The sequence below is a fragment of the Diabrotica virgifera genome, chromosome 3, assembly GCF_917563875.1.
Source record: "Diabrotica virgifera virgifera chromosome 3, PGI_DIABVI_V3a".
Taxonomy (NCBI): domain Eukaryota; kingdom Metazoa; phylum Arthropoda; class Insecta; order Coleoptera; family Chrysomelidae; genus Diabrotica; species Diabrotica virgifera.
In genome coordinates this window covers 113,088,028-113,104,970 of record NC_065445.1, presented here as the reverse complement: position 1 = coordinate 113,104,970, position 16,943 = coordinate 113,088,028, and the positions used below count along the sequence as shown (strand labels likewise).

The window sequence follows — 16,943 nt, the reverse complement described above, 5'->3', positions numbered from 1 at the left end:
TGTGGACGTGAATGGCTAGACGAAGAAGACGCATGTCGCTTATTAGCACAGCATAAATATAAAGTTCTGTCATTTATCTTGCTAAAGAGGCTCACTCCGTATTTCGCAGATATTCTAGGCCACTACCAATGCGGTTTTCGTGCTGGAAGGTCAACAATAGATCAAATATTTACGATTCGACAAATATTAGAAAAACAAACTGGAAATTCAAACGAGATGTACGTCAAATTTTTGTAGATTTCTAGCAAGCATATGGTTCGATAAAAAGAAGCAGTCTATGGCTGGCAATGCTAGAAATGGGAATATGTACCAAAAAAATTAGTGGAGCTAACTCAAATGTGCGTGACAGAAATCGATGTCATTTATATAGTATAACATCAGGACAAGGAGACCTCTTTTCACCGTTGCTATTCAATTACAATAATTTTATTTAAAGTATGTTTTATAATATAATTAATTATGTCGATCGGATAGCTCAGTGGGACGAGCGGCTGGCCGCACTTCACTTCGTCGTGATGAATGTGAGTTCAATCCCCAGCCAGGTCAACGGAAAACAAAAAAGGCTAGTCAGTGTAAAATTCTAATTTGAATCTGAAGCTTAGACTGGAATATGCGGGCGTCCGATCGGCCTATGAGGGAGCAGTACGGCAAGGGATAAGGGCTTGTGGCTCAGTGATACTCCCCCATAGATCCCTACCGCAAGGGCGATGACGCCTAAATATCGGTGTATATATTTGTCTTGAAATTTGAAGGGGTAGTTATCTGAAGTATCACAAATTATTTAAAACAAGTTATTTATTATATCGTAATTTTAATTGAGACCCATATATTTCAGGTGTGCACTTGTTGTTGGTAAATGGAGTGAATCTTGCCCCTTCCTGCCACCCTAATTGCGGAAAAATTGCCTCTACTTATATAAACTCATACATAGATAGAGCATACGACTTCTTTAACAACACAGAATCATTGTAACTCATCTTTGCAAACATTTTCATTCGCCTTAATATAGTGTCTTAATGTTAACAAAACGAAAGTTACTTAGAGGAAGTCTGTTGAAGAAGCACGAACTAATAAAAGATTAATTATATTGTTGTAATATAAGACTAAATACATATTATAAAGTTTTGTACGATGTGATATATGTCGGCAGTGCCATAGATGAGTCTGTTTCTTTTTTTAAATTAGTGAAGTACTATATATATTTAAATTATATTTTAACATTTTTTAATACCTCTCAGGATCTTACTTCACCGCTTTAATGTTTGCATCTTCTTCTGTTATTATTTCAAATGTGCTACTCGCTGGCGACTATCAAATTAGAGGGATTTTAAATTAATAAGTTTATAGACACGAATAAGAGCCTCAAGTGGAAAGTCCGCACTCATGATACACCATAGACACTATACATGACAACGACAGAAGACGTAATGGTAATAGTCAAATAAGAAACAAATCACGAAGACACATTTCATAATTTGTGGCTTACTCCAACAAAATATTTGATAAAACTGATAAAATTGTTAAAAAAAAGTCACAAGGAAACAGTCTTCGAATAGTTTTACATATTTAGAAGTTTGTTCCTTCGCTCAAATATATATTTTGGCTCGAAATGTACACAATATAATGTGCACGTAGTCTCTGTTTAGCTCGATAAACTTGACCAAGCGATGCTCCAACTTCTTTAACCTGTCCGAAAAATACGTTTTTTGAACCTTGCAAAATAGGCCTCCGTGGCGGCGATGGCCATCTCATTCGACTCAAATTTCTGCCCGACGAACGACTTTTTCAAGTTTGGAAACAAATAGAAGTCGCACGGGTCCAAATTTGAAGAATAAAGTGGATAAGGCAGCAGTTCGTAACCCAATTCGACTAACTTGGTCGTGGCAAAGATGTGAGCCATGGTGTATTGCCATGGGGGACGAGCACTTTTTTCTTAGCCAAATGGGGCAGTTTTTTCTGCAATTCGTCGTCGAACCGGCCCAATCATTCGGCATAGTAGAGCCCTGCGGGTTTGTCCTTCTCCAGATCGTTATTGTATTATCTCACATCTTTTGAATCCCAGAAATCGATTGTCATCACTGTTTCGGCCAATAAGACAGCTTTCGCCTTCTTTGGACATTTCGCCTGACGAAGTCCACTGTTTCGACTATTTCTTGATCTCTGGTATGTATCAGTGGATCCATGTTTCGTCCACGGTTATTAAACAACGCAGAATGTCCTTCGGATTGCGATTAAGCACCGTCAAACACTGCTCTGAGGTGGTTCTCTTGAATTGCTCACGGTTGTGCTTGTTGTGCAGAGTAAGGAAATGCGTCACTGATCGCGCCAACAGATTTCTCATGCCCAAAATTTCATGCAGGATGATACTTTCGAGATGTCTACTGAATCTAGTCTGAAGAATTTAATCGCCGACTGATATTGCTCTTTTTCCATTTTTCTAAAATGTGGACATGCCCGCTTCCAGATGCGGTCAAAATAAAACAACGAGTCGTATTAAGCTGAAATTTTGACGTTAGCTGTCTACGAGAACGATAGTAAATTTCTCTTGCGTTAGTGGTGCCATCGGACGGTGAGACTAAGTACTTATCGAACCATCGTTGTATGTCTTCTTACATTTTATTCTTTCTTTTTGTTTTGTTCTTTAGAGATTCAGATATTTACATTATTCTTAATGTCTAATGACTATTACGGCTTTATCCCTAAGTTAATATTTACTGCTAAATTAATATCTTCATCGAAAATTAGTAAATTTTGAATATAAAAATATACAATTTCTGACATTTTTTATTAATTAAAATCACATTTAGTCTAAAGTTGGTGCTTTTTTCAACATGATACATTCAAATAGAGTTTTAGATAAGTTTTTAAAAAAGCAAAGTTTGTTTATGTTTCGTTAGTTTTCTTTAGAAAAGATTTATATTGTAGAAAATAAGTATAATATAATATATTCTATTCATTTTATTAGTCGGTTAAGGAAAAATATTAAAAAATTCGATGTTATACGAATTTTGTAGATCTATTTGAGAAAACTAAAATGTTGTTCAATTTGAAACATGGATGGCTCATTTTTGAATATTAAATATATTTTATGAGCAAATTATGTAACATTGTGTTCAATGCAAGAAAGGGTATTGATTAGTTATAATATTGCTTTGCTTTTGTTTTGTTTTATCATACAAACGTTCATATAAACCTAATTAATTAAAGGTAATTTTGTATTATGCTTTTTTGCTTTGGCTACTTATTTTTTTCAAAGTATCATCCAATCAATTCACGAGATAATACTTATAGAAAAAAAAAATTGATATTTTACTTATCCGTTTTATTTTAGATAATATATATGTTTTTTCTTATCAAAACATACTATTTAAACTATAATAATATATAAACTAAAATAAATCTGTTGCTTTAGCTCTATCGTCTTTATACAATGGGGTGTTAATTAGTGTTTCGTCAATTTTTTCTTTGTTGATATTTACTACTCTATAGTTTTAACTATACACTGTTTTAATGTCTTAAAATAGTATGACCAACCAAAGCAATATTTTCCTTTTAAGATATTCGCGTTGAAGATTTTATGAACAATAATTTTAAATCATAAGTGTAAAGTTAAAAAAATGTTGAATGGCTTGCATATGTGAGTTCATTTTAAATGAAGTAAAAGAAAGACGTACTCACAATCATTTAATTACAATGACGACCGGTTTCGATCTCTACAATATTCAGATCATCTTCAGGTTAACATTACAAGTGATTAAATGTTACAATTAAAGAAGACCAGAGTTAGAACAATGTCTGGTTATACTAAAAAGTTGCTAATGAGAAAGCCAAAATTTTAAAAAGTATGTAAATATGAAATTTTAGAATAACAAACAAATACATATGCATGCACACTCATAAGCAAAACAAGTACTCATAAGCCCGCAAACACGTGTAAATGTTTGAGGTTTATGACTATGTGTTATTTACATGTGTTTGCGGGCTTATGAATACTTGTTTTGTTTATGGGTGTGCATGCATATGTATTTGTTTGTTATTCTGTTTTTGTTGCATTGTGTTGTTTATGGGTGTGCATGCATATGTATTTGTTTGTTGTTCTAAAATTTCATATTTACATACTTTTAAAAATTTTGGCTTTCTCATTAGCACCTTTTTAGTATAACCAGACATTGTTCTAACTCTGGTTTTCTTTAATTGTAGCATTTAATCACTTGTAACGCTGACCTGAAGATGATCAGAATATTGTAGAGATCGAAACCGGTCGTCATTGTAATTAAATGATTGTGAGTACGTCTTTCTTTTACTTCATTTAAAAAAAAAAAAATGAAAAAAGAATCCAATATCCGAATGATAATACTTCAACAATTCGTGCATTTTCTAGGAATTTTGCCTTCATAATAGGCTTAATCCAATAATTGCTAAAATATACATTTTTACAATAACGTTGACAAACCCTTTATCTAATTTATTTATGAATTATTAATAGAGCATAATACAAATGCCTAAAACGTACATATATTAATTACTCTTTATTATATTACAGATAAAGTTAAGTAAAATGTTTATATGAACTTAAAAAACGGACCTATCCTAATCTGATCTAACTTATTCGCGACGTTAAGTCACATTGACGACCTCTCGACCTCTCGTGGATTTCGGCTGAACTAGCTTCGAACAGGTTTTATTGTCAAACGCTGGTAATATGTATTCAGTATTTATTTTTTCTATTTTTTTTTAATTTTATGTACATCGACGTCAACTTTTATTCAAACGTGAAGATTCCACGTTAATAATTTTATATTATTACCCAATAATTAATTGAACACATGTAAAAATAAATAATAAATATTACCTACTTGTTTCAAATGCATGTGCGCTCAGCGTTAAACATTAGGTTTGTTCTAGCATCAGTTTCAAACGGTTTGAAACCATCAGCGAATAGTCGACCAGTGCGAGTAGAGGGGATAGCACTGGTGACTGTATTATGTTCTCTCACTGACCAACTGTTTGCTGACGGTTTGTGACTAGTTTGACTGTTTGCTAGAACAAACCTAATAAAAACTCCCTCGAAGCTAGTTCCGCCGAAATCCACGAGAGGTCGTCATTGTGACGCAAAATCGCGAATTTTCATCGATACTAATGATTTTGCATTAGGTTCACCTATTAATAATCACCAATAACAAATTTTGTCTGATAAACTTTAACATTGCCTTTTAAGAATTTTATAGGCAGTGTATGTAGTTAACAGCTCATTAGTAGTTGTGGTATATACAGGGTGTCCAGAAACTCTCCTGACAAATGAAGACCGAAGATTCTTCAGATAATTTTAAGATAATTTAACCTAATTCACCTAGTCCGAAAATGCTTACTAAGGGAGCTACAGCTCTTGGAATATGGCGCCTTTCATAAGCATTTTCGGACTAGGTGAATTGGGTTAAATTGTCTTAAAATTATATGAAGAATCTCTCGTCTTCGTTTGTCAGGAAAACTTTTGGACACCCTGTATAAGATTCTGCGCTTTAGACATTTTTCTATATTGGTAATTTCATGGTAAATCCGTTGCACGTCATCCAATTTGACGTTGTCGTTTTTGCGGATAGTAGAGAATTTTGAGAATTATGAAATAATGAAAATGTAAGGTTATCATTATTAATAATTCATGTATTCAGTATATGACGATTAATAATTATTACAACGGCATAAATCACTAAATTCTATTGAAAAAGTTGAAAAATTGAGGTAAATTAAAAAAACCTATTTATAAAAATACATTTTTTTTGTACTGTTTTTCAATAAATTATTGTTTTGAGTTAATTTATCATTTTTTCAATAAATTATATTTTAATGAGAATAAGGAATTTCGAAGCAGTTGTTTGTACTGTGACGTCGTAGAAATGTGATGCAACGGATGTAATATGAAATAATATACATACCAGTTTTGAGTAACTAACATGCAGCATGCACTGCTTAATTATTAAGTTTAACAATATTAGAATAAAGCTATCAAGTTATCCAAACTAAACATAACACAAGCATAAAATGAACTTTAAAATGAATGGAATCAAATAATTACTTTATACAGAATGGTATAGGAGGAACATTGAGTGATCCTGTTTTGAGGTTGCTATAACAAATAATAATTTGTTCCAATTGTTGGCAATACGCACCAACCAACTACCGTAATTTGTGGTGTCTTCGACCGATTTTGTACTTTAATCCTATAAAAATCATATTTTAAATTTTGCTACATTTTTGTATGCAAATATGTTATGGGTTTAGGCGTCTACTTTCAGTAGCTTAGATTATATTACAAGAAAATAATCATGACTTAGAAAAAAAAATAAAAAATGCCTTTGGTCAAGTTCACCCCATTTGCATTTGGGGGAAGTTGACCGTATATGCTTTTTGGCTGTTAAACTTATTTTTCTTTTAGGATGGGTTAATTTGACCGTTTTTTAAACCATTTTTTCTTAATTGGTTATATCGGTGGATTTAACAACCCTTGGAATATTGATTCTTATTTTTTATTTAAAAATGAATTCTTAGATATTTATAAATTTTAATCGTTAAAAATGATTTTAAAAATTATACAGGGTGGCTGAAGTATATCACAATAGATTTTTTTCTATGTTTTTGGTTAAATTCACCCCAGCGGTCAAAGTAACCCCATTTTACGGTACTACTATAAACTTGTACTACTATACCTATACCTACTGCTATAAACTTATAATGGAACGATTATGATTTTGTGAGCTAAACTTCCAGAAATACTATGATTAGAACACAATGAACATAAAATAATAGTCTAGCTAATTGGTTCCTATCAAAGATTGAATTTTAATTTAGTTCAAGTTTTGTGGTGGTTTGCGCTTAGGTTTGTGTAAAGGTTTAGACATATTTATTGATGAAGATTTAGATATTGAAATTTAGAAATTTAAAAGTGGAAAATATTCTACTGAAAATTAATATTTGCAAATTGTCAGTTGCAGTAACATGTTACGTTTCATTTTTAAAATCATTTAAGTCATCAAATAGGTACCTAATTAACCTTTTAGTGCTAATTTTGTGTTTTTTACGTATGTATTATAATATCCGAGTTCAGATCGGGATAGGTAATTTTCTTTTCATCACTTGGTTCATATATTGCCAAAATAATACTTCAATCACACTTTTCATATACGTAGACCTGATATTTGTGGCTTATTGTAGTATTTAATTAGTTAACGTTTAGCTGTGTATGATTGTTCTTTTTATGACTATGTTAACACTGGTGTTTGTACTGTTTTTTATTGTGTCAATAAAGTTTAAGAGAATGCATTATGGTTTTTGTGTAACATCCTTTCTGAAAAGCAATTTGTGGTGGTTAGGAAGAGGCAACTAATTAAGCTTTTATTACGGGAATAAAAAACATTAATTCATCTAATAAAAAGTATAGGTACTCCTGAATATAATATAGAAATGTTATATATTATACTTTATTTGCAAGTACAATAAACTTGCGTTGATAGAATCAGAATTGTTTCCTAGTGGTTTACTATTGTATTTTTGTATATTGATATTGAGTTAGTATACAGGGTGTTTCATGTAGACCGTATAACAGACTTACTCTGAACATACTCTGATTTGAGATCTGAAAATTTGCACGTCCGTATAACTCAATTATTTATGCATCTGAAATATTTAAAGATCGCTTCTGGTATATATGCCAAGGTCTCCATCAACGGGTCCCTTTTTTAGTTTTTAATGGAACACCCTATATATTATCGAATTTTTAGATTCTGTATAAAATTTTAGACAAATTCTGCATAATGTACTATACAGTGATGAGCGCGCTAATAACCGGCAAAATATCGCAAAAGATGGAAAACATAATACATTGCGAAACAAAAAGGGATGAAACTAGTGGAGGTGGAAATTATCGTTATAAACGTATAAATTAACATTACATTACATAGTTTCCCACCTTTAGACGTATCAGAGGAGTATGACAACTGTCACTGTGCCAGTAGAATTTTATAAAATTCTCCTGTCACAGCCGTCTAAAGGTGGGAAACTATGTAATGTAATGTTAATTATTTATACGTTTATAGCGATAATTTCCACCTCCAGTAGTTTTATCTCTTTTTGTTTCGCAATTTATTATGTTTTCCATCTTTTGCTTTATTTTGCCGGTTATTAGCGCGCTCATCACTGTATATTAAACATGTATATTTTTTGAGTTATTTAAAAAAAATGACAGACGTACACACAGTTTGACCATTGATAACTCCATCTACAAACACCGTCTATTGAAGACTTGTTTACACAGAGAGGAAGTAATATAAAGGGGGCAAAATTACGGATCTAGTTGACCAACAACAGAATCAAAACGTTGAAAAAAAGATGATAATAGTAATAACAGGGTAGTCTGCTATCTCTGGGGCCTACGGTATACAAGGAAGGTAACAGGGCCAGTGCTACCCTTCAACCGCCTATCATTACCCCTGTATTTACCTAAAGTACCTACTCATTTTATACAGGCTGAGTCGACCTGGGGCCTGTAGATATTTAAAAATATCTAGATGTTCTCGCCAGCGCTGGGATTCGATTCCCAGCCTTTTACGTGGAAGTCAAGATAGAGACTCAAATTTTAATAGCATTCTTTATTCTTCTGAGATATGACAAAGTTTGGTTAAAAAACATCAAAGTAGGTATGTTAGTAGATTAAGAATGTATAGTCCATCTCACCTTGACTTTACAATACACGGAACATAGAGCAATGCAGTTGTTATGGAAGTTTTTAGCGCGGTGATGCCGATTTTATCTAAAAGAATTTGTAATCCAACATTAGAGGGGTTAAATTTAGACTATTTTAGAAAGACAATCAACACTTTGGATTGATGTGGGCAATAACTATGTACAGTTGAGTCCACGATTCTTTACTCGTGCGTCATCATTTAAAGCATACGAAATAATTCGGAAATCTATACCACGCAACAGCAAGTGACAGAAAGTGGATACTGTTGCGATCACGGATTATATTATAAAATTTGACGTTATCAGATAAATAAAATGTAAAATGTTAGTTTGGCTTTAAAATTTTGGTGCAGAATTACAGCTACATTTGAAGTAGCTTAATAAATCCTTTTAATATCATTAGTGTAATTAAATATTTGTTATAATATAAATATTTTACAATAAAATATATTCTTTTTGTTATTTATTTTACTAATACGAATGAAAATCATTTCTTGACTGTGAATGATGTTAACTTTGTATGAAATTAACGGAAAAATAGAATACACTTACCTTAACATTTCAATCTTTAATATAAAGTTAGTAGTGAAAATAATTATTTGTGTAATATAAATAACTTGGAACGGGAAACGTCCCGAGAATCTTTTTTGTACCTATCTCTTTTCGATGTACTGAGTCTACAGCGGTCGTAAAAATAACATGTGTCTTTACTTAATAACAGGCGGTATCTGGTTTGTCTTTAGTTTCATGCGTGGAAGAGAATGATGCTAGATAAAAAGTATGTGTTTTATCTCGCCAGGTATTAATGACGCACGGGTAAAGAACCCTGGACTCAAGTGTACATTATTATCAAAAATATTAGCAAAAATATCAATTTTTAGGCGGTCAAAAAAAGTTGCTAAGGACTCAGGACAAGAAATCCAATAAGTAGAGATTGTTGTATATATCAATACCATCATCTAAATTTTTAGGAAATTTAATATTGGTTCAGGAAAAAGTACTATCAGTTTAGTAATAACAAAAAGTGCGATTTTCGAAAAACTGGCTATTTTTAAATAGCGGTATCTTCGAGTATGCTAAAAGGATGTTAATTTACAGGTTCTCGTTTGAAAGGTATATAAAAACTCTTTCATTTGCCGGTTTTTACATTTTTTCCGTTGATTAGTTAAATTTTGACAATTAGTTGAAAATCATAAAATTTTGTGAGCTTTCTTTTCATTTTTCTTAACCTATAAAATACAACGTATCTTTTACGGCTTTACAAATTATTTAATGAAAAAGTTGACATTAGAACAAGAAAATTGACACCATATGCGATAAAATCGTTTCACTGGCCTCAGAAATAAAGCGTAAATGGGCTATTTTTAACCCTTTCGGGAGGCATATCTCAGGCCCAAGGTCACCTAAAAGAACTAAAAAATAACTAAGTATAGGCTACTTTTTTAGGGTACAATAATATACTAAAATTTGGTAAAAATGCGCCGACAGGGAATTTTGAGACATCAGACACGGAAATTGCAAAAACTAATTAAAGAATGATTTCATACAAATTGTGTCAGATGCTTAAGCAATTTAAGGAATATTCGAACAGAAACGAAAGATATTTAAGCGTTTTACTTGTCAACTCGAGGATAAAAAATTTAACTAGATGACTTGAAACGGAAAGATTAACTTGTACTTGTACAGTACCGTCTAACGGTCATATCTGGAACTCCAAAATATTTTCTACTAATTTGTCTTGGTGACTTAGTTACCAATTTTGCTCGGCATTTTATCTGTGCTAGTTCCCCAGAAATCACCAGTGATCAACGTTGTTGGGGCACCCTGTATACATAATATTAAAAAATGAAATTTTATATATCACTGGAAGTTTTAATAAGTTTTGTTTTTTATGTATTTTATTGATAACAAACTATGATTTAAATTAGTACCATATGATCATAGTTTCCATTTCACCCAATAGCGCTCTTTTCAACCACTCACATTTGCTTTTAATTTTCCTTAAACTTATTCCTCTTGCAGGTTGGTCGATATGGTCGAATCTGGGAAGCATGCTCAGCAAAGGAGAATCCGAATTATCCGTCCCAGTTATAGTTCCCGAACCTGAAGTAAAATCTACAGAAGCAATTAATATTATTCCCCCTGTACAGGTAGAGCCCGAAGTAAACAACAATGACGACAACGAGGTTTTTATTAACCAACAGAAAATAATAGATGGTCTAAAAGATGAAATAATAAAACTCCGATCTGATATGGTAGAAGCAGAACGAGTGAGGCAGGAAGATTTGAATAGGATAATGTCAGGTCTAAACTCTGATAGTAGATCCGAAAAAGCCGTTTTCTGGACACAGCGTATTAATCGATGCTGTAAGAATCCTTACATAGATATTGATAATTATATAAGCAAAGTTTTAACCAATTTTATAAACGACCCAGAGTTTCTAAGAAACCAAAAAGGCTTTAACGAATATTTGCGAACCATCTTGATAGCAAGACAAGAGTTGGAATACAAAATAGGTAATATAACTTCTAACTTCGATACAAAATATGATAACTTGGTAAATGAAAATACACTAAAGCTTATGGAGGAAGTGACTTCGAGGATAAAACGGGAAATTAGTAAAGAGTCTAAACAAATAGACAGAACTTCTGGAGAAGTATTATCAATTTCTGACCAACACATCAAAAAAATAGTGAAAGGGGTGCTTGATGTTTATGATGCAGATAAAACAGGTTTGGTAGATTACGCAATGGAGTCAATGGGAGCCCAGGTTCTAAGCACAAGATGTACAGAAAACTACCACTCGGGTAATGCTGTAGTTTCTGTATTAGGAATCCCTTTATGGTATCCAGTGAATTCTCCAAGAACCGTAATAACTCCTGGGATAAGCCCGGGCCAATGTTGGGCCTTCCAGAATTTTCCAGGATTTATTATGATTCGGTTATCCAGAAGGATCAAAGTTGAAGCTTTCTCGATGGAACACATCAACAGATTGCTGGTACCAAATAGTGAAATCGACTCTGCTCCAAAACATTTCGAAGTGTATGGTTTAAAAGACGAGAACGATAGCGATCTAGTGCTTTTAGGTGAATACGTCTATGAATATGACGGAGATGCGTTGCAGTTTTTCGATGTTGAAAAGGACGACCAGATATTCGAGATAATTGAACTTAGGATAGTATCGAATCATGGAAATCCTAAATATACCTGCTTATATCGGTTTAGGGTGCATGGAAAGTTAATTTCGTAGTTTTTTGGAATTGAATTTTGAGGGAGTATAATTATGTTGTCGGAGGTTAAGATGTTCCAGTGTAAATGTTGATAAAACTTAATTGAAAGGAGAAATTGTTGCAAGATTGATATTCAAAAACTTTCTGCATAACAATATTAAAACACATGTAGTGGTTGTCTCTTACATACTCCTCTATATAATAAATACTGGTAAATTTTCCTCATCAAACATATTTATATGTAATTATAAGAACTCAAAAATCCATATTATAGTCTTCGTATTAATAAAAAGTCAATGAGTTGCAACAAGCCATTTTGTTTATGCGTTTTCATCGAAGTACTTTTTAGGTTCATACATTGCAGTACGTGTTGTGTAATTTCCTTAAACCCTGTTTTTACGTACACTTGAAATGATATCTTAAGAGGCAGATAAAGTAGACAATTTAATTGTTTTCTTTCGTAACACCTCGGCAGTAGGTACAGGTTCTAAATATGTTTTTGTATTTTGCTTACACGAGATTAGATGTTTCAGTATCTATAAAAATTTGGTGACTTGTCCCTTTTGATATCTTGATCTTGCCCCTTGATTTTACCTGTTTAAATATTCCATTCTTTTTTCTGTTCAATGTTTATTACATTTTTTTCTGATATCTCCTCTCATTTGATCACTCAGCGTATTTCTTATTCTTCTCTATATGCCGTCTCCATTGGCTCGTATTTTGGCCGTGTCGAATCTTGTTTCGGATGTATTCCTCATTATTGGTCTTATAGTGGGTTTATAAATTCTTTCTTGTCATCTCGTTTTCGCCATATCGTTAGCTTAGTGTGAACACCTCGTATCTCATTTTTTTTTTTCGAAAATTACATTTTGGTGGTTTTAGTTTGAAAACCTTGTATCTCACGATTTACAACTGTTAGAAAAATCCAAATACACCAGACTATTTTCTACAGCCGAAAAAAGAAACCACGTATATCAATTGCTCTCTTGATTTAGTGTGAATACCACGTATATTCATAACCAAGAATTTGGTACTTAATTTAGAGTGTTTGTTTGAGAGATTCGACTAGGAGAAATGTTTTTTGTGAACAATAAAAGGTAGTCTGGCATACAGAAACATTTTATGAACCTTAAATCAAAAGATTTGTACTGTATCAAAATGTATTTGGAGGTGTGCAATAAGCTATGAAAAATGAAAACCTCGTAAATAATAATAAACACAACCTCATTTTAGATGAAAAACACGTATATCAAGATATACGAGGTTATCGTAGTTACTTGGGCAAAGGCTGTATATACTGCAAGGATATTTACGTGTTTTTCATAGTTAATATTTCTATTTCCAATTTAATAGCAACATTTGACACTTTCAGCTCTGGGCCAAATATTTGTCTCAATGTGCTCGAATTAAAAATATGTAACGGTAATTTTTGTTTTTAGGTTATATTATCAGCTTTTTGCCTCTCCTGTAAAATTGTAATTTAATGAGATACGAGGTTTTCACACTAAGCCATCGATATGGTATTATTAAAACATCCTGCCAATCTGTTGACCTTTTGTACTTGATTTTTTACTTCCCTTTTCACATCTCTATAGTTGAGCAGTGCAGTTCCTAGGTGTTTTGTCTCCAGTATTTGCTCAACACTGATGCCATCAATTTCTAATTTACATCTTGTTGGTTCTATACTAATTACTGTTGTAATTGTTTTAGTTTTCTAAGTGATGATCTACTTCTTCATGTACCATGTCCTTTCAGAACGTTGGTCACCATCATAGCTAATTTTATTCACTGCCACCCTAAATAGCATGCTTGTATCAACTCCATACCAATCTCGCAAGTTCTTCAACTATGAGGTTCTTCTTCGTCCTGGACTGCGTTTGCCTGCTATTTTTCCTTGCATAATATTTTGTATCAACCTATATTTGGGACCTCTCATTACGTGTCCGAAATTCTCCAGCTTTCTCTTCTTGATGATTTTATGATCTCAGTAATCTTGCTGAGACGTTCTAGTATTGTGGAGTTTCGAATCTTCTCCATCCAAGAAACTTTTAAAATTCTTCTATAGCACCACATTTCGAAAGCCTCAGGGCGATTTAGATCGATTTTAATCACAGTCCAAGAATCGTGATGATCGTCATATTAAATTCGTTTGCTCTTGTGTTGAATCTGCGCACTAGTTTTTTCAGACTATTGTCATCTTGGATTGTCGATGTTGTGTAGTCTGCGTAACAGAATATTTTCATTTCTTTTTTCCTATTCTATATCATCTTCCTTTGTTGAAGTTTTAGACGGCATAATACTGCGTCTGTATATGATCTTAGAACCTACATTGCCCAACTGCTAAATATATACTCTGATTTATTCGTTCGTACAAAATTTTAGTTGTAAGTTTCAGAGTGGTATTTAACAAGTTAAGACTGTAGTTTTCTGTTTTTCATATCTTGTATAGTAATATTAGTCCACCTGCCTTCCAATCTTCTGTTTTATAATTTTCATAATCAAAGCAGGGCTTTTAGTTGTTCTTTATTTCATTGTTACTTGCTTACTTTCTCCGTGGCATTACAACCCTTCGTGGGTTTTAACCCACTTGGCAACATGGCTCCATTCCTTTCTGTCTTGTGCAAACTCCGCCCAATTCTCTACGTCCATAACTTTAAGGTTTCCTGTTATATTGTCTTGCTACCAGAGTCGAGGTGGTCCACGTTGTCTTCTTGCAGTTGGGAATTCTTCAATCTCAATATTCTTTCGTCATAATGTCTTCTGAGGTGTCCTACCCACTTGAGTCCTTTGGACTTAATTTCTTTGATTTTGTTGGCTTCTGCATATAGTTCTTCTATCTCTTTGTTAGTTCTTATCCTATATTGTCCTGTTGCCAAATTAAGCGCCGCTCCAAAGATCTTGTTGCCAACATTTCAACTTTCATTTGGTATCCAGTCTATATCTGTAGCGACTTAATTTCATTGAAATACATCAGCTTTTTTGTAGGAAATATATTCAGAAATAACGCTGTAACGTTCGCAAAGTAAAAAAAGCATTCACCTATGAATAAAATATTCACAAATAGTTTATAAAATGTTAGCATCATCTCTCTGAGAGATAACAGTATGCAATTCTACTTTTTCTCCTTTTAATTAAGAGGTATATGAGTGCAAAAACGTTGTAAATATTTCGAAAATTGTACCAAAGATTTGATGTGCAAAAGAAGCGTAAAAGGAATATGATTAATCTCCGGTTTTTTGAATGAACAAAATTTTTTAGTATGGATTGTTTGAATTAGAGTGAGAGTGGATGATTCGGACTTGGCATATCTGTGATACTCTTATAGCAGGGAGGAGAATTACTTTATTGTTTTAAGCATTATAAAAAGTCATAATTTGAAGAAAAAACAGCAATGTATCCTTCTTTCTCTCCCTGCTTTTCTATTTACGGTTTTCCATAGTGGTTAGATTAGATAATTTAGCCAGTGGTTAGTTTCTTCCAAGATAAATCGATTACTATCTTGAACCAAACTGATATAGAATATATTTGTCACAGAAATTTCTTTTCTCACCGTAGGCTTAATTTTTATGGTTTAAAACTGAAGTACTTTATAGATCTTGGAAAAACAACTATATATAATTACATTATTCCAAATAAGTGGAGATAGTGACTCATTGGTGTCCATATTCAAATTATTTATTTTATAATGTTAAATTTTCTAAATCTTGCTTTAAATATCATCATCTTCAACAGCTATTTCATCCATCGTCGGATGCAAGCCTCCCTTATAGTCCAAGAGGCAGCGCTGAAAAATCTCTTTGAATTTACTAAAGCTAGATTTTTCACAGTTGATTACTGTGATTGTGTAGAGAAACATACTGCGGTAGGTCAAGCGAAACGTAGAACAGGGGTTACTGAGAGGGTATCAAAGTTGCTTTCCTACGAAGGTAATTAAATCCATTTACTAAGGCTGAAAATCAGTACACACATTATAAATTAAATATAAATAAAAGTTATTACAGTCGGTCAGCTGTATGAGGGACAGAGCCGGTCGGTCGGCCCCAGTGTATGTACAGGGTTATTCACTATAATTAAGTATTTTCTATGTGAAATAAGCCACAATTTTACTAAAAAATAATGTTTATTAACGTTTCGAAGCCCAAATCGGGTTTCGTTGTCAAAATACAAAATACTATTTATTATACAGTTATTCACTATATGTTGGCCCCCTTATAGTCTGCTTTATTTACAGCATTAAAAAAATGTGAAATACAAAAGTTATTCGATTTTTAAATTATGATTTTTTGACATATATATCGTACTAGTGACGTCATCCATCTGGGCGTGATGACGTAATCAACTATTTTTTAAATGGGAATAGGGGTCGAGTGCTAGCTCATTTGAAAGGTTATTCAATTCCCTATTCAGTAGTATAAACATTAACATGATTAATTATACAGGGTGTTCAAAAAAATGTTTTTAAATTAAATTAATTGTTTAATTAATTAAAAAAAAAATTTTTGGACACCCTGTATAAATAATGATCTTAATGTTTATAGTACTGTATATAGAATTCAATAACCTTTCAAATGAGCTAGCACACGACCCCTATTCTCATTTAAAAAAATAGTCGATTACGTCATCACGACCAGATGGATGACGTCACTAGTAAGATATATGTATATGTCAAAACATCATAATTAAAAATCGAATAACTTTTGTATTTTACATTTTTTTCTAATTCTGTAAATAAAGCAGTTACAAGGGGGTCAAAATATAGTGGATAACCCTGTTCATTCATTGGAGCCGACCGACCGGCTCTGTCCCGTCATACAGCTGACCGACTATAATAACTTTTATTTATATTCAATTTAGAATGTGTGTACTGATTTTCAGCCTTAGCAAATGGAAATAATTACCTTCGTAGGAAAGCAACTTTGATACCCTCTCAGTAACCCCTGTTCTACGTTTCGCTTGACCGACCGCAGTATGTTTCT

The 16,943-nt window shown here is 32.7% G+C and overlaps 1 protein-coding gene across 1 annotated transcript in view; it reads left to right on the top strand.

Annotated features, from left to right (window-relative positions):
* The window catches only part of LOC114327443 (klaroid protein), a 133,359-nt gene extending 117,522 nt beyond the window's left edge, over positions 1–15,837 (top strand). Inside the window, exon 5 of the mRNA XM_028276069.2 lies at positions 10,759–15,837. Within this exon, the coding sequence (XP_028131870.1) occupies positions 10,759–11,987 (1,229 nt within the window). The 3' untranslated portion in view covers positions 11,988–15,837. The remainder of the gene's footprint in view (positions 1–10,758) is intronic.
* The last annotated feature ends 1,106 nt before the right edge of the window (positions 15,838–16,943 follow it).